Source organism: Lathamus discolor, chromosome 1 (genome assembly GCF_037157495.1).
Source record: "Lathamus discolor isolate bLatDis1 chromosome 1, bLatDis1.hap1, whole genome shotgun sequence".
Taxonomy (NCBI): domain Eukaryota; kingdom Metazoa; phylum Chordata; class Aves; order Psittaciformes; family Psittacidae; genus Lathamus; species Lathamus discolor.
This window is the reverse complement of record NC_088884.1, coordinates 131,614,000-131,640,683: the sequence shown is the minus strand read 5'-3', so window position 1 is coordinate 131,640,683 and position 26,684 is coordinate 131,614,000. Positions and strand designations below refer to the sequence as shown.

Genomic DNA, 26,684 nt, shown 5'->3' with positions numbered 1-26,684 from the left:
GAGGGAAATCTCCTTATCAATATTCCTGTTTACATGAAACAAAACCCTGTACAAAGTGAGAGTGCTGCATTACATAGTTGAAAGAAGCACCAGCTGTGTAACCAGCATGATATCAAATGAGCAATAGGGCTGCTTTAAGAAACTAGACAAACACTACATCCTGAAGCTTACACATTGTCAGGCTAACGGGAACTCTGAAGCAGCAGATAAAGCTGATGTATTTGTTGTACACTTTCCAGCATTCAGGCGTTATTTGTCAGAGGTTGATACTCCCCTCGGTGGGTGGAGAAGCTGAGGGACTGGCTGACGTCACCCAAAGAGTGGAGATAAAGTGCAGTGCCCGCAGCTGCGGGATGGGTAAAACTTCATAAGAGGTACACAGGGTCAGCTGCCCTGTCCAGCAGGTGCTCTCCTGACAACACCCTTCCTCCTACAGCTCAGCTGTTCATACAGACCTAAGGGAAACAGAGCAATAACCAAGACAAAACTGATCACAATGCCACAAAACGTTATCCTCCAAGGACCAGCACCCTGGGGATTCAGGCTCTCAGGAGGAATAGATTTTAACCAACCCTTGATTATAACCAGGGTATGTACTCTTTCTATTTCCTTTCTATGTATTACATGTATTAATTGTCACAGATTTTTGCCCTTTACTTTCTGGAGTTAAGAGATGCAGACGAAGCTGTGAGTAGATTAGCAAGTAGCTGCTAGTCCTGAGGACAGCCAGCTGAATGTTAACAGTTCTTACAAGTTTTGTGTGACGTTTCTGGGATTGCTTTATTAGTCTAAGATTTTAACTGCATCAAACTCAAAAATTATATTCAAGTGCCTTGGCAGCAGAAAAACTCTGGCACGATTTTCCCAGGCATTCAGATGAGAAAATTAGTTTTGAGCTTACTAAAGGCCAGACCCCTATTTTATCGTTTTCACGGCTAGCCTCTGTGATCACTGGGGCAGAAGACTGCTTGGCAGCAGCTCCCCATGTCTGGAAGTTTGTGCTTTGCAAATTCTGTGCCAACTTTGTAAGATTAATCTGACTCTCATTTAATGAAATCAAATTCTGATTACTGCCAGCAAAGGCAACAGGACCTGGTTTTACATAGGTAGAGGTTTTCACCTCCATGAATGTTAAATCAGTGAATTATTAGAAAGTTATCCAGTCCTGGCTATGAAGGAGAGTTCTTTGGTGTTTCCTGCCATATTTAGAAACAGACAATTTGCCTTACCCCCTAATAAAGGGCAAGAATCCAAGCCTTCATTTTTTGCATGGATTTTGAGGTATTAATTGAAGTTTATTTAAGAAACCAGCTACCCGATGAATGAAGCATATAAAAGACTGTCAGCTGCCTGCATCTACACACAGATTTACTCAAAACCAAGGCTATGGATTTTGATAACTTTTGAAAATTGTGTTCAATGCACATCAGACTAGAATTAGCTCTCCTTGTATTTTTGCTGCTTTTCAGAACCCCAGAGACACTGAGTGTGTGTTCCCCGAGCCTCCAAATCACCTGTGCCTTTTTTTTTAAGCCTGTACTATGACTCAATATATACACTATGCCTGGTATTAAATAAACGTCAAGAGCCTTGAAGGATGGATACCACTGGTGATGCCTTGCAGTAAATATGCTTCTAAACAAGAGTCTATAGAAAGTTTAAGGATCAACCTTTCACATATTATACTACTAAAAGCTACTTTCATTTAACCACTTATTCCAGATTTCTATATGCAAACATTTATGTTAAACACAAGTAAATAAGAATGCTATTATTTGACTGTATGTAGCTTCATGACAAATACTCATAGAATACAAGAAAACTTTTGGAGAATCAGGAGACGAAAGCATTGAATAGAAAGAAAAAAAAATATCTCTGGATGTTTTGGGGCCTTCATTGCCTTTTATGGGCCTCCAAAAGAAAACAGTTTCCATTATCTCTAATGAAAAGTATTTCAGTGGTGTCTGGTTTGTATTTTCTTTGTGTTTAGATTAAGTGCAATGAAGTTTAAAACAGCAATAACAAAGGATGTTTCTATAAATGTAACTTTCTAAAGAATAAATTATTTTGCAATTGACTCATACCTACTAAATGCCTTACAAGACATAAACTACTGGTTTCTGGCATAAAGCAGGAATGCTCAAAATCACATTGCAAGTAGAACTAAGAAAGAAAATATATATACATATACACACGTAGGGAAAATTTGTATGTTCAAGCTTGCTTAGCTCAAGTTAAAGAATATTAATGGTAGATATGTTTAATATTTTTGTTGCATCAGCTTACAATTACAAGAGTCCCTAGCTAAGTATTAATGCAGTACCCCTTAAGAAGTAATGAATATTTCACAAGATTCATGTGCCTTTTGGGGGGGGCCCTAGGTGTTCCTTTCTTAAAAGGTATCACCAACAGACCATTTACAGTTGGCTTACCTGTGCTGGCAAGAAAAAAACTATTAGCCATAAAAAAATAAATAGAAATTATTTTTAACACATTTTGTATAAAATAATTGGGCAGGTATTAAGTTTGATTTACCATAGTCCTTGTTGAACAAGGGAAAGTTTTTACCAGGACTTATCAAGAGAGTCAGAGAACATAAGAGATTATCATCCACCTGTCTAAATAACAGATGTCTCAAAAACCCACCTGTGATTTCTTCCATTGTTTTGACCATTTCAAGCACACGCAAAAAACACAAATCACGATTCACTGGGAAAGTAGGAAGAACAGGAAGGGACTAAAAATAAACTTTCAGATTCTATTAGGGTCAGAAATTAATTAACTAGAAATAACGAAAATGTTTCTTGACATCTGTGGAACTTTACACAGATGCAAAGAAATTACATCAATGAAACTAATCAAAATCATAGTCTTAATGAAACGGAGTACTTCCAGTTTATTCTGACTAGAATATACATTTGGGTTAAGCATTTAGAGGAATGCAATCCTAGAACTGAGGTCATATTAAATAAAGCATTACAGGAACTATTGAAACTTGTAGCGGTTAGAGGGAATGGTGAAATATTATCAACTCTAGACTGAAGTTCTCTTTTAATGTAAGCTTTCGCAAATCAAAATGCAAATATTTATATCAACTTGATTTTATATTTAGCCACTCTGTCTGCAGATATTCATAACTCCCTTCAGAAAAAAACAGAGCCTGAAATATTTATGAAGGTGTGCCATGAGGAGCTGCACCAGTCTATTAGCAGATACAGAGAGGGTTTTTTCAAAGTTTCATAGGAGACATTGCCCTTGTGTGGTTAAATAGTCACCTAATCTCTGACAACATCTGAATACTCAACACATATCTTTGTATCCATCCAAATCTGAGATGCCTGAAAAACACGAGCAACAGGCGTGCCATATAGACATGTCCTGAAGAGCAAGACAAAAGTTTTCCCAAAGCACCAGTAGCATCTACCTCATGAAGGTGAGCAAGCAACAAACACTACAGTCATAATACAATTCTGGGTTCACAATACACATTTAATGTGTCATTAATAAGTTTCTTAAGAAGCTTTTATTACTGAGTTACCCACAACATCAATATTATACCTAAGATACGGTATAATCTTGCAATGCACAACCTGGTCCCTTTCTACAAAACACAGGCTGCAGGATTTTTGTCTGCCCCCCTTCCCTGTAAGCAACAGTCAGGATTTCTCCCCTGAAACTCTGGGAAGAGAGAAGAGCTGGCACCCAGCTATATTCCTCCTACCCCATCCTAGCAGCAGATATCCAGCTTTTACCATCAAACCCAGGAAGAGCAGACAAGGGAAAGAATTATACGAGGGCAGATAGTTCTGCACCCCAGAAGGCCTGGTTAAGTAGAGTTCAGCACCCCCATCAAGGTGTTAAGGCCCAAAAGGCCCAGAAGACATGTCCCAGAATCACTTCAGGTAAAGAACAGGAAATACAGACACTCCTGGCTCTTTGCCTTCTTGCTCCCACCAAAAGATAGTAACTCTATCCCACTATACAGTGTTATCAGTGCAGCTGGTGATAATACACTAAGAAAATCCAAGGGATTGTGCATTATTACCAGCAACACAGAGTGTATTAGGTCCCATAAGTGGCACAGCTTCAAGGAAATGTACCATGCTAGACAGATATGCTACTTTATAAGGCATGATCATCATCTTAGTACATTGCTGCAGTATGCCACAGACATAGCAGATGAATTGTTGTGACACGTAAAAAGCATAATCTACTGAATAATCTATATAAGCGTTATTCAAGCAAGCTTACTCTTGAGAGGAAACCAAGAATGACTGGGTTTGCCAATTTTGGGTATTACAGCATCAACAGTCACACTCAAACACTAGGCATTCTGCTGCAGTTTGTTGTTCTGCACATGTCCACAACATGCTACCCAAAGTCAGAAGCTATTCCGGGTTAAACAGAAAAGCATGATCATAGCTTTCCCTCCCCCCATCTTATTACAACAACGTAAGTACTCTCAGTGTAGTTCACTTAATTACAGTAAGTTGTTTAAGTTTCAGAAAAAGCCGCTTCTGAGGACAGCAGACCTAGAATTTACACACAACTTCCTCGATTCATACCCAAACAGGTTATTCAGGCATTTTAATATTTTGTTACGCATACAAGTCCATTGTTTCGGAAGATTAGGGGATAAAAGCCTCCAGCTGGCCACAAATACCCATTTGGAAAGTTTGCCTAACTTGATAACAACTCATGCATTGCAGTTTGTTACAGTGAAATCAAAAGTGAGTTTACATGCTGGAATGCAGAAAAAAGCCCAAACAAACTCTTGAGTTCTTTGAGAATTCAGACCCACCTAACAGAGATGGACAGCAAGAAAGAGGAGAGAATTGCTATTTGTTTGATTTTGCCACTGTTTCAATACTTTTATAGTACAATACATATGAAAAAAATTATTTCTATCTGGCTTTTTATACTGACAGTACTGTCACCTTCAGAAGCAACAAGTCTGCCAGATGGGTTCATTCACTATAGATGGGTTTCATAACATACTGGAGGTACACTGGGCAGCTTCCTTTCTTCCTCTACTGGAACACTGGGAAACACCGTAATTGAAGAACATCTCCATAGCATGATTTCCAGCCCTCCAATAACACGTTAATGATTGAATCATAGAATCATAGAATCATAGAATGGTTAGGGTTGGAAGGGACCTCAAGATCATCTAATTCCAACCCCCCAGCACTTGCTTTGGCTTCGCAGAACCCACAGTGAGAAAAATTCTCTCCAGTAGCTTTTTTACTTCATATACGGCAAAGCAGAGAACTGCTCTTGTAAGACTATATGGGCATTTTTGTCCTTCACACTGGGATTCATTACTTTGAAATAAGCAGCTAGAGTTATTCTGGATGAATCAGCTTGCCCCTTTGTTCCACTGTTCCAGAAGAGCTGAATTCCAGAAGCCTCTGTGCTACATTCATTAATTTCATGTTGCTGTCTTGGTCATAAAAGGTCACCTAAGATGGCAATACACACCTAAAATCCCACTCAGAGACCAAAGAACTGTTTAAATGGTGTGGTAGTATAAGAAGCCACCTGTTTGCAAATAAAGGCATGCAATCCCAGAACATGTTTTAGTAGCAGCTAAGATAATAGCCTCTCTACAATAGTTATTTTAAAACAGAATTGTGTTGCATTTCAATTATTTTAACTATGATGTAGAAGATTACCAACAAGAACAAAAAACCAAAACCACTAATATTTATCTAATATTTGGACTAATATTTGTCCTTAAATGTGGTGAGACCACAAGTGGCTACATTATCCAGCCAATGGCACATCATGCACATGAACATTAAGTAGCACAATTTCTTAACAGTTCTATTCTTCTGCTATTGCCTGGAGCTGCAAGGGGAAAATGTAACTATTTTTCTTCAAGCAAATTACACAATGACAACTCAGAGGATTCAAAGTTACAATAACTACAGAAATAAGAGTGGAAACTATTTAATGCAGAAGTGTAAGACAATTTCCATTTAATTTGAAGGTACGATGACTAAAGCATTTATATGGTGACCTGACAATAGAACTACAGAGGGTCTGGCAGAAATAATAACTTACTTTTTTTGTAAGCATTCATACCATTGTTTACAGGCCCCTTCCCTCTCTCCCCAAAGCACATAGGGACACACAGTGAAGTTTATTTTCTCTATCAATCTTCAGGTATGCATAGTGCTCAAGCAATTAATTTCTGCATTTTTTTCAGATTACACCTGGAAGCAAGGCTTCAGCTGCCAACCTGTGCCCTGGTGATGTTATCATAGCTATTGATGGTCTAGGCACAGAGAACATGACACATAATGATGCCCAGGAGAGAATTAAAGCAGCTGCACATCAGCTTTGTTTGAAAATAGAGAGGTATGTGTACATGTCCACTTACTTCTGAAAGATACTACCTGAACAACTGATTATACAGTACAACTATTACATGATGGAACTATTTTAAACAGCTTTAAGAATTTCACACAACCTTTAAAATCACAAGCACCCAGACCTACCTGACCAACTCTGGATCAGGCAAAACTATTCAGAACATGTCTTCATGGGCACAAGAAGAATAGCTTCCCTCAGGCCACTCACCACATTTATTGAGCTGTGAACCGTACCACCTACTACTGCCTCTGCTGATTCCATAAGCTCTATGCTTACTGTCAGTAAACAAACAGTTCTTCATATTTTGGGGAAACACTAAAACCCTCAAGTAGCTGCCACAGACACCTCTCTGCCCTAACACTCCCTCAGCCACAGCTGCTTGTCATTGCCTCCTGCTCCCAATCACAGACAAAGCTCCTAGTACATCCTCCCATTTAAGGAAAGCAACATCAGGTCAGACTTTCATAATGGGTAACAAAGGAGAGGGGTTAAAGCCAGCCTCTTTGGACACAATGTATTTAACCAAATACAGGATTCTCAAAGCAATGTTAAAAAACGAAACAAACCATAAAACCCCCTCTTACCTAAACTGCAGGAGTCTAAAAGCTTCTTGTTGTTTCATGTCTAGATTCAATGATCTTAAAGGGCTTCTCCAACCTGTTTTCAACTAAGGCCAGCAAGAAAAACAACCTAAATCTTCCCATCTCCGGAGTTTGCTTAGCTTTAATCAGAATCACCTAGTGCACATTTTCAGCTGTCTACAATAATGAGGCAGCTCTGACTGACCTGAGGTCCTCAAGGAGGCACAGCACTTTACTACAGCTGACCACAGTATTCCTTTCCAAATATAAAAGATGGTTTGAAGGTGTTTTCTTGAAAGAAGCATTGTCTAATCACCAAAGCACACAACACAGTTAAAATGTCCTACAGTCAGTTCTAGGTTCTGTTACAAATTCACATATATAATTTAGCAACTCTCATAGGAAGCAATTTTCAAAATATGGTAAGAATAATTGTGTCTATGAAGTATGCATGTATTTTTAAATGCTAAATATGTGTTATTTTTTAACAAACAGTACTAAACTAGTATTTAACATTAATATTACACTAAAGTTGTCCGCCAAGTTTCACTTTGTCAATGAAACCAGAATTGTAACTGATATTGGCATGTTGTTATCTCTCATTAAGTGACTGAAAGAATCATCTGTGCAACTTCTATTTACAATTGCACACATAGTTTGCATACCTCCACTGGGGAGTGGGGAGAATGAGCAAGTGAGTGAGCAGCTGTGTGGTACTTAGTTGCCGGCTGGGCTTAAGCCATGACAATTGCACTCCTCCTACATTGAAAAGCAGGCTTTGCTTGGATATTGTGGTCATAAAAAAAGAAACTGATGTTGTTCTGGGCTAGTATTATTACTAATATATGCACTTATTTGTGCAAAATAGTCTGAGGACCCAGCATTCATTCTGTCAACCATTAGAGAAAACAAAACTAAAAATTGTGGTCACCTCACATCAGAAAGGTACTAGTTTTCCTTTCCCTTTGCATTTAGTAACTACTAACAAATTATTTCCCATTGTTCACAGTATATATTTTTTATAGTAAATGCACTTTTTATATATTGTTTACTTACACTTTATATATCATTGAAGTATTTTTTTGTGTCAAAATAATAAAAAAGCATAGAACAAACTGCATATTTTCAAGCTGCATTATATTTTAGAGGGATATATACAACTAACTCTATAGGAATTACAATTTATTTAAAATCTGCCCTCCTTTCTTTCCAGGGCAGGAACTAAATTATGGTCCCCACAAGTTTCAGAAGATGGCAAAGCACATCCCTTCAAGATAAATTTGGAAGCTGAACCACAGGTATGAATTGTTAAAAGTTACCTAAACATTTCCATTCATCTTTTTATCCTCTAAATTATCTCCCTTGCGTTCATTAAAATTATCTGATTAGCACTTCATTCATTATCTACCTGTTGAAGCTAATATGAACCATCTCAATTCCAATACATATGAACATCATTTTAAGCGACTGGATGTTTGGGGTTTTTTTTGTCAGCTATAACTGAAACCAAACATTAACAAGTTACAACACATTCTCATTTTTCTTTAAAAATATACATACCACCACTGTTATGTTATGGAAAGAAAATATATTGTTTTATTTTAATACAGTTTAAGTTGCTGTAATTTTTTTAGAGATTCTTCATCATACAAAGAAGTTCTTCAATAAGGGATAAACGTCAAGTAGCAAAGCAATACACTCATCACATCACACAAGTCATTTTGATGCAACAGCCAGAGAGATCCATTAATGTTGGGTCTCTTCTACACATTTTTATACTATGCCACAGAACTGGAAGTTACAAACTTGTACAAACCCTATCCACTGGTCAATAAGGAAACCCTTTACTACTTCTGACCAGCAAAGTGGTGATCTCTTTATACAACCAAACCAAATCCAACAAATTGAAATCCTCCTTTCTTCAAACTCACAGCCAGTCCCTTGTGCAAAGCTATGAGCAGAAGACTCCATATTGTTTAGAGTTAATTTGCTAGCTACTGTCTACAACTAGTGCCTTATTCCTCTGTCATTCCTCTTTAACCTACATGAACATTTGCTGTTCTCTCAAGAGGGGGAAGGGAAGAGAATTCTGCTAATCCTGGAAGGCCAGGATCAAAGCAAGTATGTCAAAGTATTTATTCTATGCTATCCTAGAAAAAAATGTAAGTGCAGATTCCATTTCAAGAAATCCTATGCAATAAATGCTCCCACAAATTCTGTTTTCACAGAGATACTCCAAAAACAAATAGAGCATTTCAGTGTTCCAATTCTCTCCCTTCCAGTCTAAAAATTTGCATTGATACAGCAAACTTCATCAGAAATAACATATTTTCAGCAGTATGAGATAGTATAGTGAAGAAACAAAACTATTTTAAATGCATATTTTCATGGAATAGCAAGGATACACACAAAAAATCACAATTGAACAAATTCACTAAAAAAGCTACAGGGAAAACCATGCAGGCATGTATAATGAGTAATCCCTTTGCATGAAAGCTGAATTCCTAAAAAGGATAGTTACTTAGAAGTAAATCAGAAGGTTTCACTAAGTGGTATTTGGCAGACTACTGAAAAGCAGTCTCCATCGAGCACTCAGAAAAACTCTTTTTCCAAGACTAAATAGAAAACTTGTTCATTTTAGTGTATCTCTCCTTTCTCACGAGGAAAATCAGGAGTACTGAATGTAAATAGTAGGCCCCAGAAAAGCAGCAATGCTTGTAAACAAACAAGCTTTCTATTTGCAGGCTAAAAAAATATAGATATAAATGAAAATAAAACTTTTTAAATTGTTCAGCAATTTGGCTACATTTGGCAAAAAAAAATCTTACTTTAGCTTCAATGAACGAAAACTGTTCTACAGAGGCTTGGGGATGGTTATGTGAAAACTGATAAGCAATTAAATACTGTGCCTGCTTGCAGCTATGGAACAAGGAACCTTTACACTGTAGCAAACTTTTGCATTAGGTTGAGCATCTTCAAAGAGTCATGTAGCACTATAGGCAATTGTCATAGCACAATGAAAGCTCTCACTACTTTTTCCTTTGGGAAGAGGAAACTGAGGGAACAATTCTAGTAAACAACTTTGAGCAGTAAGTGACTGACTGAGAGCTGCTCTTGAAAGCTCTCAGTCATTTCCACATAAAAACAGCCACCTGATTTTGGCAGTCAGGAGCAACCTGTAGTGTGATGGGTAAATAACAGGAAATAATAGACCACCTAGTACAATCACATTGTATTTTGTATTAAAGCAATTTAGAACATAAGGTTCTCAAAGCATATAATTATAAAGAGAAAATAAAACAATCTAAATGGGAAACTGAATCTTCTAAAATTACTTTTAAAGTCCTTTCTGCTGCATTGTTGATGTAAAACGATACTATGACCTGTAATTTTTTCTCTGTTACAGTTCCTTTAACTTCATCTAAAATGAATTTGTTTCCATTACCAAAATTTCTTGAATTGTTTTTATTTGGGCTTTTCTTCTCTGCTTCTATCTTTGCCTTTGAACATTTTGTTTAGTGTGACTAGGCTTTTGGCCATGAAAGATATTACACATTCCTGGAACATATAAATACACTATACACATAAATAAGTAAAAACTTCTATAAAAAAGCCCCAACCCACTATTCTAAAAAGTAAGTTAGTTTATAGTCTAGCACTTAATTCACTTGTATAAGACCTACCCTGTCTCCCACAATAGCATTCAGAGATACAGATTTTAGTCATATGGTACCTCCAAATGTGAACATTTGTTACTGTTTTAGCAATTATCCCCAAGGAATGCCATCATATGCACTGTGTTGGATGCATTTGTACAGACTTTGGGGGCTACATTCATTCTATGCCTGATACCCATATCAATGCAAAACGTAGTTAGCCCTGCAAAAAGGACATCAGTCAGGTGGAAAAAAAAAATTACGAAATGCAGTACTGTTATTCTCAAACATTCCTGATTAGGAATTTCAACAACCTCCAGTTCTCATTTAGCTTTGAACTAAAGGAGGACTTATCACAGATTCAATGAGATCAAATAAACACAAGAGCTGGACTATTTTTACTGCTGTGTGTTCTGTCACTGACATTTTATATGAATAGATGAGTTTAAAAAACCCAGAATTTAAGTCTAACTAATTTCAAATACTTGTTTCACAACTGTTACATTGTAAACATGCTATTACTTCTGTGCTCTTCATTTGTTAAAAAGAAATAAAAAAGGGATGAAATTACAATGTTCACAGTTGCTTTTGTTTGTTTTGTATCATACATGGATTTAAATCAATTTAAAATATCTTTCATTAAGTAAACGTGATCCTAAACACTAGTAGATTATTTCCATTTACTAATACATTTTGGTAACCGCAACCCAGTTCTATGAGACAGAAACAAGGAATTGCAAGTAAAATCTTTGTGCTCATTTATTTGATTGCTGCTTTCAGTATCCTCTTACAGTGCAATGCTGCTAAACATTTTCATTTAATAAAATTGCTTTCTACCGTTTGCATTTTCTGGTTGCACGTTCTATATATCCATGACTTTTCTTTAGGTCTGTTCCTAAATGTATTTCTGAAACCATTGTTTTAATTGCAAACAAAGGGCCAATTCACATTCAGATTTTCATGATTCACCAAAACTGAGCAGATATTGTCTGAGAAAAGAAATAATGCTCTGAGGAATGAATAAAATTCTACAGATGTCAAAAAGATGTCCATGCTAACCTGATCTGCTCATATTATCTTAATTTATTATGTGGATTTGAATATTCAAATATCTGTTTTGTTTTTTGGTAATAGGTTGTATTTGTTCCAACTGGAAATTTTTCTAGCAATCCTAAAAGCTAATGTAATCTAAAAAAGGCATTTCTGCATCATAACAACACTGGAGGAAATTATCTGGGCCAACAAAACTGTATTTCAGAAATAAGCATAGGCAGAATGATTTCAAATTCAGCCATTTCTGGGGTTTACTTATTCATGATGATTTCATATTGTCTGTAACTTACAGCATCACAGTTTTGATGCACAGGTATGCATAAAAGTATGGAATGAATTCAGAAGAATGTCCTCAATCTGATGTACAATCAAGACTATTTCAGTTAAAAGAAATGTTAAAAATTATGTGTTTTCTAGGCAAGGCATTTACAATAAAATCTTCATACTTTTGCAAGTCCCTCCATTAGTATGTAACAAAAATGCAGATGCCAGATATAAGCACTGAACTGAAGCAATCAACTTAACTATAAATGAAACATTTCTAAAGTAAGAACATAAACTGCAAAACCTAGACACCAATACAACAGGTTTCTATATTATTCATCCCTCTCATTTCTTCTTCAAGTTGCACACTAATTACAAATGTGTAATGCCTTCTGATTGCCCTGAGCCAAGAAAAGAACAGTTTCTGAATGTGTATGGCTTAAGTAGCATATAGAAAATTCATGGAAAAATATAGTATGCTTGCATCAGTTAAAAAATAACAAAGTTGCAAAAGTAAAAAATGCTGAGATTAACAATACTGATGTTGTCAGTTTTACTCATTTCTAGCTTTGGTGTGCATTGTAGCTTTGTGTATTTTGTCTGCCTATCATGTACAGGAATTCAAGCCTATTGGTACAGCTCACAACAGAAGGGCGCAGCCTTTTGTTGCAGCAGCAAATATTGATGACAAAAGACAGGTAGTGAGCTCCTCCTATAATTCTCCAATTGGGCTGTATTCATCTGGAAATATTCAAGATGCGCTTCATGGACAACTGAGGGGTCTCATTCCTAACTCATCGCAAAAGTGAGTACTGGTATCAACTTATAAAACATGGTCATTTGTGGTATATCACTGTCTGTTCTGTTTTCAATTAAAAAGTCCAGCTCTTGCTGTTTTTTCTGATAATCAGGTTTTTATTGATTATCCCAAAAAAATGGTGATGAATGAATCAATTTTTTCCAACACAGTAAACTAATCCTTCAGCTCTGTAGTAGCAATCCTGCAGGTAGCCAAAATTTGCCCTCTATGTCGGGCTGCAACAGTACCTACCATCCTTCACTCTTATAACTGCACTTTACTCTGAATGTTTCTGAACACTAATGTGATTGTATTTTGAGTACCAGGAATGCACAAACTAAACACAATTACTTCATGGTTACAATTTTAAAACTTTGTTAGCTACTTTTTAAACCAGACAGGTGAATTTGTCGGCCAAAGAAGTTATTTTAACCCTTTTTTCTTTACAGGATATGAACTACTTTGAACACAGGCATAATATTCGGCCCAAACCTTTCATAGTCTCAGGCCGAAGCAGGTTATAAACTCTGAGTGCTGTGCTGATTTGATGCATGGTGTTATTTTTTTAATGGATACTCACCATTCACATTAATAAAGAATACTTTATTTGCATTTTGATGCATTTGAAATTTACTTATAGTAGTATATAGTATATACTACTATATAGTATATACTACTATATATATAGTAGTGTATAGCCTAACACTGAAATGAAGGGCAAAAAATACCCAACAACATAAACATCCCTGAAATGGCTGACTTACAGAAATCAGACTTGAAATTCAAAATGCTATTTCCAAAAAAAAGCAGGTCACACTCCAATTTTCATTATATTGGTAAGAAAGAGTCTGAACTAACTGTATTCTTGAACCTGATTCAGTTTACAGTGTAACACCAGCTATTGTATACTTACAGATCTGTGGCATTCTGAAATTCTTCTGTCCAAACGCAAATGCATGTAATTTGTTAACTTGCTAAATAAAAGATGGCTGATTACATAAGGTATCATATAGGCCATTCAGAGATTTGAAGTTTGCTTTTCAGCAGACCTCTATTCAGAAGGCAACCTAACACAGAGCTAAAAGAGAACTATCTGATGCCACAGATACGTCAAGCTTTAACCTGAAGAAAAGCTTATATATTTATATCCATCATTTTAGTGTCATATTTATCATAACTGGGGATTAAGTACCTCACTATTATTTACATTATTATATACAAAGAGGAAAAAACAATGCAAATCTGTGGCTAAAAATGCAGGGAAACTCAAAAGCACCCAACCGATGCAACATATTGTGATGCCACCTTTTATCCGTTCTAGCAGTACCATTTTCTGCCAGTGGACATAGTGATCTCCATTCCATGCTGACAGTTAAAACAGCCTGTCTTAATTAAAGACTGACAAACTAGACCAGAAAAACAGGATGATATTTGATTCCTATGTTTTGTGAGATGAATTACATTCTTCAATCAGCTGAGTGATAAAGAGGAGACTGTAGAAGATGGATAGAGCCCCATTTTTCTAAGAACAAGAACTATCAATGTAGAACACTGCTGCAGTGGAGAAAAGGTGACCATCTCTCCTTGCAACCTGACACTGAACAGGATAAATGACTAAAACAGTCCTTAGCAAATATGCACAGCCTCTAAATGTAGGCAGCACTTCCACAGTGTAGATGTACTGTACTAACTGACTGTTGGACCACTAGGTACCATTTACAGGTACCTAATAGGATTTATGGAGATTCAAATGAAGTACCTTATTTCCTAGTTCAGAAACCTCAATTAGACATCATTTTCCATGAAAATACTGAAGTAAATGGCCACTTTCCAGCAAGTTATATGGGGAAAAGCCCTGCAAAAATTAACCTGACAGGGATGAAAGAAGTTTCACAACTTTAGTTGGGCAAGGTCTGTCAGGTGTCCTCACACCAGAGAAATCTGTACTTACAAACTGCAGAATCTCTGACACAGGGTATCACTTCTATAAACTCTTGGTTGTCAAACTGTTTATCTGCTGCTTTTTCATCAGTCTGGCTTGATATATCTCCCCTGCTAAACACAGCAAAACCCAAACCACCACCTTGACTGTAAATACCCCTTTAGGACATACAGCTGAGGCTAAATAGGACTCTGACTAAAAGAAGACTTGATTCTGGAATGTGGGTTTGAAATAACAGATTTGACATTGGTCATAATTTTGGACTTTACTCTGGCAAAACTAACTGGAAATTATATTTAAACTATATTTTCTTTATACTTATAGTTTATTCTAACATTACTTCGGCTGCTCACATCGAGAGTTGTGCTTTTTCTAGCCTTTTCCTGTTACTTTCCATTTACTAACACTATCAACACTGACAAAACTTACTCTTCTGCAGGATTTAAAGGTGGTTTTGCTTCTTCTAAAAGAAAAGACCATAAATTTAGAAGTTTCCTCTGTGTGAATTCTTTGGCTGGCTCATGCTAGGCAATGATACAGAACTGTACTTCTGCTTTAAGGCTTGCTTGCTATTTCTGGAGTTAGCTTTCTTCTGATATGTCTTTGATGGTAAAGTATGTATTTCTTTCTGTATTTTTTTGAGAAAGTGGTCCTACACAAATTCCCCTCTGAATCAAATGGAAAATTCTGGGTCATGTTCTCCACTTGAGAGCAGCTACTGGGCAGACTACTATATCATCAGAATATTCTCCCAGCTTTACATGGAATCATTCAGCTTGGAAAGAAATAAGCACAACACTAATACACAGATTGAGGAAAGAAATTAAGCATTTAGCATCTCATAGTTCTGAATACTACCTAAATGGTAACCAATGACTGTGGAAAGCCTGGGTTATGTGCTTTTATATAGCAACAGCAAAGAAGTATCCCGTAGCAAAGAAAGCTTCTGGAGTGCTATGGAGAGAAGACTGAAGTGTTCAAAACAGTGCCACTGAAAAAAACTCTGGCCTTAATGTTCACATTATTTCACTAATCCTTTTCCAGAGATGTCAAATTGGCATGCAGTAACTTTACTTTAGTAACATCAAGCAGCATTAATATTTCTAAAAAATTGTACATCTTCTTTATTATATATAAATTATATGCAAGATTTACTTCAAGAGCATACCCATTGTTCTTGTGAAGGACCACTTTATCTTCTACTGGAAACACTGTAACCTAGAAATGCAAAAGTAAGCCTGGCTGGTTTAGTATCCTTTCTTCTTTGAAATGTTCAGCAAACACTAGAAAAATTAAATATATCATTAAACTATTTTAAAAATATTAATAAATATCTTATTATAGGGTTTAAGGAAATAAAAGAAATCACATATTCATTATTTTACACTATTTTATAGTAGTCTCTTCAACTGTGGACTGTAATGGTTGTGAGGTACAGGACTGGAATGATATGGCTAGGATTCCAGTACTGAAGGAATTAATTCTGTCACTGACATGGACAACCTTTGTATACTACCCTTTTGTAGATGTTAAGAATTACTCACCTAGAACAAAGAATTTTAGGGAGGCTTAATTAATCCTCATTAAAAATGTAAATTAATCTAGCATAAAAAATGTAAAGTAATATTACATACTGAAATTATCAAAGAATTTTTACTAACTTTAAAGAAAATACATGCCAGAATTTTAAGTACTGTTTTATAACTGGCATTGATACTTTTTACAGGAAAATACTTTTCAATGAATACACATACTTTTGCTTTTCTCTACTTTGTATACTTTTGCTTTTCTGTACCTGTTCTATTTAAGCTTCTGAACATCACTGTATTCCTATGCTTTTTTCTTTATTCTCTATAATCCGATACACATTTCACACCCTTCTGTAACGTGGCTATTAACACAGTGGATGCAGCACTCCTTCCGGGATTGACTGTGGCAGTGGACGCAGCACTCCCTCTTCAATTAGCACGGTTAGCTCTATCTGCCCCACCGAGCTGAAAGCAGTGTCTAAGATGGCCCCTAACATTCCACTGGAAATGGAACTTCCTGGTGTGAAGATTGTACATGCTCAGTTTAACACACCTATGCAGTTGTACTCAGATGACAATATCATGGAAACACTGCAAGGCCAAGTTTCTACAGCTCTGGGGGAAAACCCCGTAATAAGGTAATTAGAGCAGTATCTTCAATATTTATGAAAATAAAAATACAGAATATACAAAAAATCATGATTTTTCTATGAAAATGGGTAAAAGGGTTAGAGATGTTAAGTCATTTAAAGCCATTCAATATTTTCACAAAAGTATTAGTAATTTACAATTTTTAACCCAAAGTATTAAAGGAGTCTTTCAGAATTTACAAATAAATATTTAATAGGAACTAATCTTATATTTGTAGCTAATAAATCAAACCTGACAATGCCACCTGGACTATTAGCTGACTGACCACTCCAAACCAAGATTCTGATTTCCCTCCCAAATTCAAACCTGTTTATTAAAGTGATCATAATTATTTCATAACCATTTAATAACTTGTTCTTATTAATAAATGTTATTAACTCAGATTTATTTCAGCTGTTGAAATTTAGGTTATGAAGCTTGGGAAATCCTGAAGATGTTTATACTGATCTAGACACTTACCTCCTGTTCAGCAGAACTCATTCAGTATGACTAGCCCTTGTCCAAAAAGCCAGAATTGGCTATATAGTACTACTAATCCATCTCTGGCTTATGAATTTTATCCACTGCAATGACTAAAAGTCAGGTAGGAACCTTATGTATCTGGGGAACAATGATTATTCTGCAAGAAGTTTTAAAGCATTATTAATTTGTTTCAAGGGACAATTCATCATACACGCTGCTTTATTTTTACTTTTGCATAATAGCAACTTATTTTCCCGTTTTACAACAGTACTTAATAATTCATAATATATATAATGTAAACTAAAGCTAATTACTAATATTTTAAGTAATCAATAATCACTGGCATCAATGAGCCTTCTTTAGCACCTTGCAGAATTGGGCTGTTACTAACCATAAATATCACATTTATATAGAAGTATTTAAGTTCAGTTTGAGAACTGACCTTCTACACAGGTTTGAAATGTCTCTTTTGTTGTGGGGTTGGTTGTCACTATGTATGCCTTTAGAAATATTATCTCGCACCTTTCTGTCTTGCTTTTTGCCTTCTGTATGTAACTGTACTATCATTTGTTTAATGTTTAGAAATACTTTAGTAAAAGAGGAGAGGGTCAACAGTTTAACTAGCCACTGGTGAGAACTGCAGAAACTAAGCTCCTTCTATTCATTCAAAGCTTGTGACACTTTCTTCACCAGCTTAAAGACTGGTCAGAGAAATCTATGGATTGATGAAGATGCAAACAATTAACATAAGCAACACTGGCCAACTGCTGCTGCTCTTACTGGGCCATTTGACAGCTTAGATGCTGCCCTGGGAAACAAAACAAACCATATTAAGCAAAACCCAGTCTACTTCCTTGTGGAATTAGATGCTTATTTCCAGTGGAAATTTACCTAAGGTTTAACAGACTGTAGGAGGATAGTTGTAACAGGAAATTTAAACCAGACATTTATAGATAGAGCAGTGAGGTAACAGAATTCATTGAATTAAATTTGGACCTTTCCGATTAGTTCCAGTAGCAGTTTAAAATTTACAGATGCTGTATATTCAGCCTAATTTCTGCCACTGCATATAGTCATTTACCCTTCCTCTCAACTACTTAGGATATTAGTTAGCATGATCAATTTAAAACAATCAGCACAGTTTAAAACACCATGAAATATTCTCAGTAAAATCTTTGGGTTATGGGTTATTGTAAATTCAACCATCAACCATTGTTTGGACAATAATTTATATTTTTACCCTAAAATTGGCATTACAAAAAGTAAGCCATGTCTCATTCTATTTAAGAAATAGATTTTCCATTCATCAGTGTTCACCTTATGTGCTTCCTACAGTGCAATACCTATTCACTTTTTTTTGTCATCTCCAGAAATTAAATAAGTAACAATTATCTCAGCCAAACAATCACTATATTAACCAGTGATCGAGACAGCTTAGTAAAGGAAGAACACTTTCACATCATGGTACTCTCCCAAAAGATTTGTTTGCTTAGGTTTTGGCTGACCTTATATAAAGATATGAGCTGTGATTTTAACAACATTCTTGAAGCCAGCTGCTGTGAAAACAGAACTTCTGGATACCATACCAAAGAACACCTGGTAATACAGCAGATCATTACAGGAATGCAACTGCTTTGAGGTTAAACACAGGTACCAGCCTATTTACAAATGCTGCTAGAGCCAGAACAGTAATTATGGAAATATTTTCACGAGTTTGTAGATTTATTTTTGTAACAATTGCACAGATTTTTATTTTTTTTTTTTTTCCTCTAGCACTTTTTAGATCAAGAGGAGGCTACATAAAGAACTGCTACCTGGAAGAAAGACTCACTCAGTAGTTGTAAAAATACTTTATGTTTGTTTCCTGAATCATATTCCATGCCTGGTAGAACTATTGCTTTAAGGCTACGTTTGTTAAATTGCTTTATCTGCTCTTCCTCTTTCCGATACAGTGACCCACCTCCCAATTCCGTGCCTCAGTCTGACGTGTACAGGATGCTGCATGCCAACCAGGAGGAGCCCAGTCAACCTCGCCAGTCTGGCTCCTTTAAGGTGCTCCAGAATTTAGTCTCTGAGGAAGGTGATTAATAATGATATATTCTATCTGTCCAAAGCATTTTTAAATGTCTGTGGGAAAATGGAATCTGATAGGAAAATTTGAGAGCTCAGAGCTATAAGAATTTCTGAAAGCCCAAGTCGTTTTGAACCCTATAGATAGCACACCAGCCTCCTAACTTTTTCCCCATTTGCTTGTATAGCTAGCACTCTCCTGCGTGAATACAATGGTGGTGTTAATCACATTTTTCATAATCTCTTAATGTACAAAGTTGGCTTTTACTGAATGAAGAAAGTAGCGTATGCTCATGATACTAAGAAAGAAAATATTTGTTTCCACATCCAGGAAAAGAGAAATCTAAACCAACTCTTAAAATAAGCTTCACCCATCCCCTCTTCATTCTAAATAAAAATGCAGGAGGACAATATAATTTACAGTCATATTTTCTTCAAATAAAGAAGTCTTTAAAATAACATTACTAAAGGCTGCAAGTTTGTTATATTAATAATAAAAATATAAAAATATTAATAATAAAAATAATAAGAAATAATATACAACCAAAATTAATTTAAAAGGTAAACGTTTAAAATTTCCATTTTCCTATCTCAGTATTTACCAAAGTACACCTAACTACATATATTATTGTGCGATTTTGCTTGGTATTTTGTTGTAGTTTGCTGTAATTTTGTACATATCATGTCACTGATCCTTCTGAATTTGTTGTATGGTTAGTTATATAAATAAGAAGCTTTCTAGTAGTACTTGACTGTTACATTGCTATGTTAAAGCCAAATCCTCCTCCCTCTCCTGCTATAACCAAGACCTACTATCAAAGAATTAGATGATGTCAATGAGACGGAGAGCATTGTATACATAATCATTCCTGTACTTGGTTTTGGGGTACAGCCACACAATACTTTTCCCCATTCCAAAGAGGTAGAATCTTGCTCACTAAACTTGCATAGAGAAACTTCATTGTTTGCTGGTGTAAGTGAAATTCTGTAAACGCGTTCAGAAATGTATTTACAGGAAAAGTATTTAACTGCATCAGATATTTCTGTATTAGCCTGTACATAATGATTGTTTTGGTTCTCAGATGGACGCCCTGTGGGTACAAGAAGTGTGAAAGCACCTGTAACAAAGATACCTACTGCCATGCCTGGTGCCCAGAAAGTGCCACTCTGTGACAAGTGTGGGAATGGGATTCTGTAAGTCGTTTCTTTTTAGTTTTAGAAAACTCTAGTTCAGACGCATGTCCTCAAACACCACTGCATACTACAGGAACACTTTCCAAGTGATCATCTTAGTGTCTGCCTACACTAGTAGAGAAATGCTTTTGGAGAATAGAGATATATACAAATATATTGTTCTAAAGTCCAAATTATTAACCTGTACCTTAGAACAGTCACTGAGGAAATGTGGATTTTAAACTCACGTAGTCACCATTTTGACATATTAGACTGTACTTTCTGTGTTGTAACCAAACTAACATGTTTCTTCAAACTCTAGTTTTCCAATGAACTATTGAACTATGCCATCACCTCTATGGCATTTTATGTCACTTACTCAAACTCAGCTTCCAACCTTAAATTATACAGTAGTTAGCAAAACCACTAGATGAACAATCTAAAAGTCTTAAGATAAATACCTAGAGCTCACTTTGTGTCATACTGTAGTTTCTTCTCATTTAAAATTCATACGAATTAATTGGGTTTTTATTTTCATTGTTTCCATACAGAGGAACAGTGGTGAAGGCACGTGACAAATACCGGCACCCAGAATGTTTTGTGTGCTCTGACTGCAATCTCAACCTGAAACAAAAAGGCTACTTCTTTGTGGAGGGTCAGCTATACTGTGAAGCTCATGCACGAGCTCGCATGAGGCCACCAGAGGGATATGAAGCAGTCACTGTTTACCCCAAATGCTAGTCTTACGTTAACACACAAAGATATGCATGCACACAAAAAGACATTTAACAGCTTAGAACTGCAGTACCAATGTTGGGACTTCTGCCTGATTCCAAAGTAGCAGCTTTTAAACCTCTCTTGTGGGATTCTGAGGCACATAGAAGTCCCTGACAGCCAAGAGTAGCATATTATACCAGTAAAATTCCGCTAAAATATTGTCTCTGAAGTTAACAATATAACTCAATGAAGTATCAACTAAAACAGCTGCACTGGAATAAAAACAGTGAAACAGTTGAGGTATTACATGATTACATATACAAAGTGCTGTAATCAAGACATTCTTTTCAACATAAATCAAGTATCTGCGCAAACACCAAAGCCATCAAAGTGCTACAGGCTGGGACTTGAGAAATGTAGACATCTGACAGATCATTAGAAAAGCAGCTATTTTACATGGATAATACAAAACAAACAGTCTGCTTCCACCATCTATCATTCAACTACCATTAATGTATGCCAAAAATAGATTTTTGCTTATTTTGCTTTGAATTGGAGTTATATTGACTTAATTTTCTGATGCAGCAACTGAGATATGGAAATATCAAGTCATACAATGCAATGGCTAGTATAATAAAGACTGTTTAGTGAGAAGCAAAACAGAAGTTCTATGTTGTTTTAATGATTTGCAATGACATCAGGTTTCACATCACTCAGCACAAAACTGTGCTGAGGCATGCACACACATTTTTGGAAAAAACCCCACACTCTAACAGGAACTGACTGAAAATTGAGTATGAAAGTAGATTTTTAAAACTTTCTACACAAAATGGCATCGTGGTTTTTGCATCTCCATCTTTCAATTTCCATAATAGAAATAATGAGGAATATAGTAATATTATTGCTGCTAAATTAAAACTTGGACAACTTCAAAACCAGAAGTGAACTACAATATACAAAGAAAAGCCTGGTGAAGGCCTAAGAGAAAAAAAGGCTGAAAGAATGCAGTTTTTAAATCAATTTCTGAAACTTTTAGAGGGCTGCACTGCTTTTAGGTAGGCGCTGGCTACACATACACACCTGACTGACAAACCAAACCTTAGCATTTTCAGAAAGTATCACCACAATTCTTAGCTGATTTATTGGGGTATTTTGAACCCCACTTTAAAGTAGAAGAATCTACACCATTTTCTATCAAGTCTACAAGACCAGTAAAAATCAACAACTGTGGCAAGCAATCTTACAGACTTCCCATTCTAAGAAGTTTAGACGTGAGAAGAATATGGAATTAAAATAAGAAGCTGTACATGCTGTAAATTTATTTTCAAAATTCGGATGGGTCCCAACGCTTGCAATACAATGTCCACATGTTCAAAGACTGGCTTTTCGAAACATCTCAAACTATTACTTAAGAATTAAAATGTTTTAAAGATGTGTGTGCCACTGCATTTGTAATTTATGTCTGCATATCAAAAGCAGACATAAAAACAAAAAGGTGTTGCACCCTTTTAAAGGTTAGTCCCTGAATTATCTGGGGGCACAAAACATAATTCTGCTCCTCATGCACCATGGAGGCTACGTGTAGCATTTATATTTTTCCACCGATAAGGCCCATAAAATGAATCTGAAAATCCTTTTGAAAGGCAGAGTGCACATTATGTCTATTTTAACAAACCTAAAATGTAATAGGTGTTTTAAAATACTTGCTTGATGTTCATTTCTTCATGGAGTAACTGAAGGTAAAAATAAATCTACTACATATGCTAAAGCCTCTGTATTTCTTTTCAGCTGGTAAGAAAAGTGAGAAAGTGTGAGTGTTAAGTAACTTGAAAGTAATAGAAGTTTGGCATTTTCAGCCTGAGAGAGGAGTATGTTTCAGGTTTATCAAGACTCTGGAAAGAATGAAACACAATTTTTTTTTATTACGCATTTGAGTATATAACCTGGACAAAATTAGCTTTCTAAAACTGAATGAGATCACACACTTTCAAAACTGAAGACCCAACCTGCTCTCTCTTTAACAGGCCAAACACACCAATTGTAAATGTGGGGAAAGTCTCAGAAATAAAGCTACAAGAACCATTCGGTTAAAAGAAGGTCACAGAACATGACCTGATGCCAAAACCTTGGGGGAAGTTCAGTGGTACTGCATCACCCCATGATGCTATTTTGAGAGCCTGGAGGTTGGACATGACTTTGATAGAATTAGAAGGTAAGCCTATCTAATTGCAACCACTGACCTATGTGAAAACCTTTATACCAATATAACGTAACAGAAACTAAGATTTTCAGTTAATGCAGATTCGAAAATCCTTGATCCTAACAGAGGAGGAGAAATAGGAAATTTCATTCTACAGTCACTTCAGTCTGGGGTAGTTGAATCTAGAGATATAAATGCAAGAGAAAGATACAGCAATTTGCTATCTGAATTCTTTAGCTCAATAGAGTGTCAGTTGTTCCTGGCACAAGTCCTTTAAAAGTGTCCAGGCTAAAAAACTATCCACTTTATCTTCTGGCTTAAGAATGACATAGTCAGTAAATCATGATTGCTTAATGCTACTATGCCTTTCAGCTGTGTTGACTTTTTTATATATATATATTGCAAGGCAAAAGCCAAGACATTTATTTTTAGATGGAGAGAAAGCTAGGAAGTGTGACTTCACATGCTTGCTATCTCAACTCTTCAGATGTCCATCAACAGGTGTGAAAAGCTTTCCTCAGCTATGCTACTGCTACATAAACAGTAGGGCTTCTCTGGGAGATGTTAAAAAACTTGTATGGAACTGTAATACTCCGAATAAGGCAAGAATTGCATCTGAAAATACATTAATTTATATGAGACTTTTGTATTAATTGTTCCAAGACAAATGCTTTTGGTATTTTAAGTAATGCTGAAGTGTTGCCAACAATATGAAATTTAAAAAGTTCTCCAACGTAGTTAAAAGAAACTATGTGGTATCCATCAACTCAACACCTACTGCCAGTTTTTCAACCACATTTCATTAAGACTAACACTTTTGTTCTGACCAGAAATATGCCATTGAGAATAAACTCCCATTACTCCCATCTCCTGTATTTTAGCTTGCATGACACAACAGCTTCAGAGTGTACAAAGTGGTTTCCTTTATGATGAAATTAAACTAGCAGATGAATTCTGGGAGCACTGCTAATGCAACCAACCACTAATGGGAATGCATATCGGGTAGATGCCAGGTCCTCAATACCAACTGATTTGTTCCTACTGCTCCATATTGCCTGCTAACGCAGACATAGATGGAAGCATGCCTTGCAACTGTAACAGAGAACAAGTTTCTCAACAAAAATGAAATTACTGACTGTTTAGAGATGTAACCAGTCTCAGAATTTGGTCCCAACTTCTGATGTTCCAAAGCTCAGAGGTGTCTGATCAAGAATTTTGGTTCAAATTTCATAGAATAGTTAGGGTTGGAAAGGACCTCAAGATCATCTAGTTCCAACCCCCCTGCCATGGGCAGGGACACCTCACACTAAAAAATTTCTATAAACCATACAAAACAGAACAACTGTGCAGTTGGGTGTAGGTCTGACTTGTATGTGAATCACATGCACTTGATTTAGACTCTATGTTAGGGGGCCTTTTCCACAAGTTCAAGATTATTATTGACCAAGGGGGTTTATACATCTATAAAATAAAATGGTGGGAAAGAAAACATGTTTGTTGGCATACCTCCAGCAGAGAGAAAATCTCTTCAAGATTATTCATGTATTTCTTAATACAGGAAATTTTAAAATAAAATGCATACAAGTCTTCAACATACTCAGTACCACCAACTAAAATCTTTGTCTCCACAGCATATGCTTGGCAAGTAATATTATCTACACAATGTCCAAGTTCACAAAGGATTTTGTTTCTATTTATGGTAAAGCACACATTTGTTTTAGCATACTGAGTGTTTTTAGTTCCATTCAGTCTACCTAATCCTCCTTCTCCCCACGTCAGGGCATAATCCAAAGACCAGTGAAGCTTTTAGGAGGGTCTTGAAAGGTTGTTTATTATATTACTCTGAAAAACCCAAAACAAATCAAAGCCCCCCATTCTCTCTGGCACAGGCTCTGATGGTTGTCCAAAATAAAACTTTAAAGAAACACTGTTTCATACAGTTCATGTGCTGACAAAATGACAGCTATGTTGGAGTGACAAATCCAGAAACACAGGAACTCTAGAGAACTCTAGAGCAGCTACAGATTATTATTTATTACCAAGAAAACAAAATATTCAGCAAATACCAATAAGATTCTGAGCAGAAAGAATCCCTTGCAAACTTTTCATGGTCTTTTTCAGATGCTGCTTAAAGCCAGATTTTTACAGATGTTTCACTCTCTGTATAATGATTTTTTTCTTAATCTTTTTAGTATATTTTTTATTTAAGAGGTTTTTAATTACCCTGCTAAACCAGTGGCCTATAAAAAGTTAAAATATCAATTAGACCAGATATACTAAAGAGATATGACTGGAACAGTATGTTCTGTGGAAAAAAAAACCCAACAAACAAACAAAACCCATGCAGCCAAATGGTCTCTAGCACATTCAGGCCAAAATAAAGCTCCCCCATTACCACAAAGAGCAACATTTGAGTACACCCTCAGCAAGTTTGACGATGACACCAAGCTGTGTGGTTCGGTTGATATGCTGGAGGGAAGGAATGCCATCCAGAGGGACCTTGACACGCTTGTGAGATGGGCCAATGCCAACCTCATGAAGTTTAACCATGACAAGTGCAAGGTCCTACACCTGGGTCGGAGCAATCCCAGGCACAGCTACAGGTTGGGCAGAGAAGAGATTCAGAGCAGCCCTGCAAAGAAGGACTTGGGGGTGTTGGTCAATGAGAAAATGAACATGAGCCGGCTTCAGTGTGCGCTCGCAGCCCAGAAAGCCAACCGTATCCTGGGCTGCATCAAAAGGAGCGTGACCAGCAGGTCGAAGGAGGTGATCCTGCCCCTCTACTCTGCTCTCATGAGACCCCACCTGCAGTATTATGTTCAGTTCTGGGGCCACCAACACAAGAGGGATATGGAACTGTTGGAGCGAGTCCAGAGGAGGGCCACAAAAACATTCAGAGAGCTGGAGTACCTCTCCTGTAAAGACACATTGAGAGAGTTGGGCTTGTTCAGTCTGGAGAAGGCAGCGACCTTATACCAGTCTTCAAAACCTAAAGCAGGCTAATATAATACAAGAAATCTGGAGAGGGACATATTACAAGGGAATGTAGTGATAGGACAAGGGGGAGTTACTTTAAGCTGGAAGACAGTAGATTTACTTATTAGGAATAGATTTATTATGAAGAAATTCTTTACTGGGAGGGTGCTAAGACACTAGAACAGGTCGCCCACAGAAGCTGTGGCGGCTCCATCCCTGGCAGTGTTCAAGGC

The 26,684-nt window shown here is 36.4% G+C and overlaps 1 protein-coding gene and 1 long non-coding RNA gene across 6 annotated transcripts in view; one reads left to right on the top strand and one right to left on the bottom strand.

The window, feature by feature from the left end:
* Positions 1–7,047, bottom strand: part of LOC136022555 (uncharacterized) — a 71,327-nt gene extending 64,280 nt beyond the window's left edge. For all 3 annotated transcript variants that reach the window (XR_010616205.1, XR_010616203.1, XR_010616202.1), the window contains exon 1: positions 6,963–7,047. This is a non-coding gene — a long non-coding RNA (uncharacterized LOC136022555). The remainder of the gene's footprint in view (positions 1–6,962) is intronic.
* On the top strand, positions 325–23,043 carry PDLIM3 (PDZ and LIM domain 3). 3 transcript variants are annotated; one of them, XM_065696019.1, is made up of 8 exons: positions 325–589; positions 6,212–6,363; positions 8,173–8,257; positions 13,181–13,248; positions 16,577–16,840; positions 19,268–19,395; positions 20,468–20,579; positions 21,110–23,043. In XM_065696019.1, exons 1-8 carry the CDS (start codon positions 497–499, stop codon positions 21,297–21,299), a joined length of 1,092 nt encoding a protein of 363 aa, XP_065552091.1. In that variant the 5' UTR covers positions 325–496; the 3' UTR covers positions 21,300–23,043. The 3 variants fall into 3 exon arrangements, with proteins under 3 accessions (XP_065552091.1, XP_065552083.1, XP_065552077.1); XM_065696011.1 differs by lacking the exon at positions 13,181–13,248 and adding an exon at positions 12,550–12,737 and having other exon boundaries at positions 327–589; XM_065696005.1 differs by lacking the exons at positions 13,181–13,248; positions 16,577–16,840 and adding an exon at positions 12,550–12,737 and having other exon boundaries at positions 332–589.
* The last annotated feature ends 3,641 nt before the right edge of the window (positions 23,044–26,684 follow it).

Coding starts and splice junctions, on each gene's coding strand:
- PDLIM3 (XM_065696011.1), top strand. CDS start 497: ATGCCACAAAACGTTATCCTCCAAGGACCAGCACCCTGGGGATTCAGG. Junction 590..6,211: donor AACCCTTGATTATAACCAGG/GTATGTACTCTT, acceptor CATTTTTTTCAG/ATTACACCTGGAAGCAAGGC. Junction 6,364..8,172: donor CTTTGTTTGAAAATAGAGAG/GTATGTGTACAT, acceptor CTTTCTTTCCAG/GGCAGGAACTAAATTATGGT.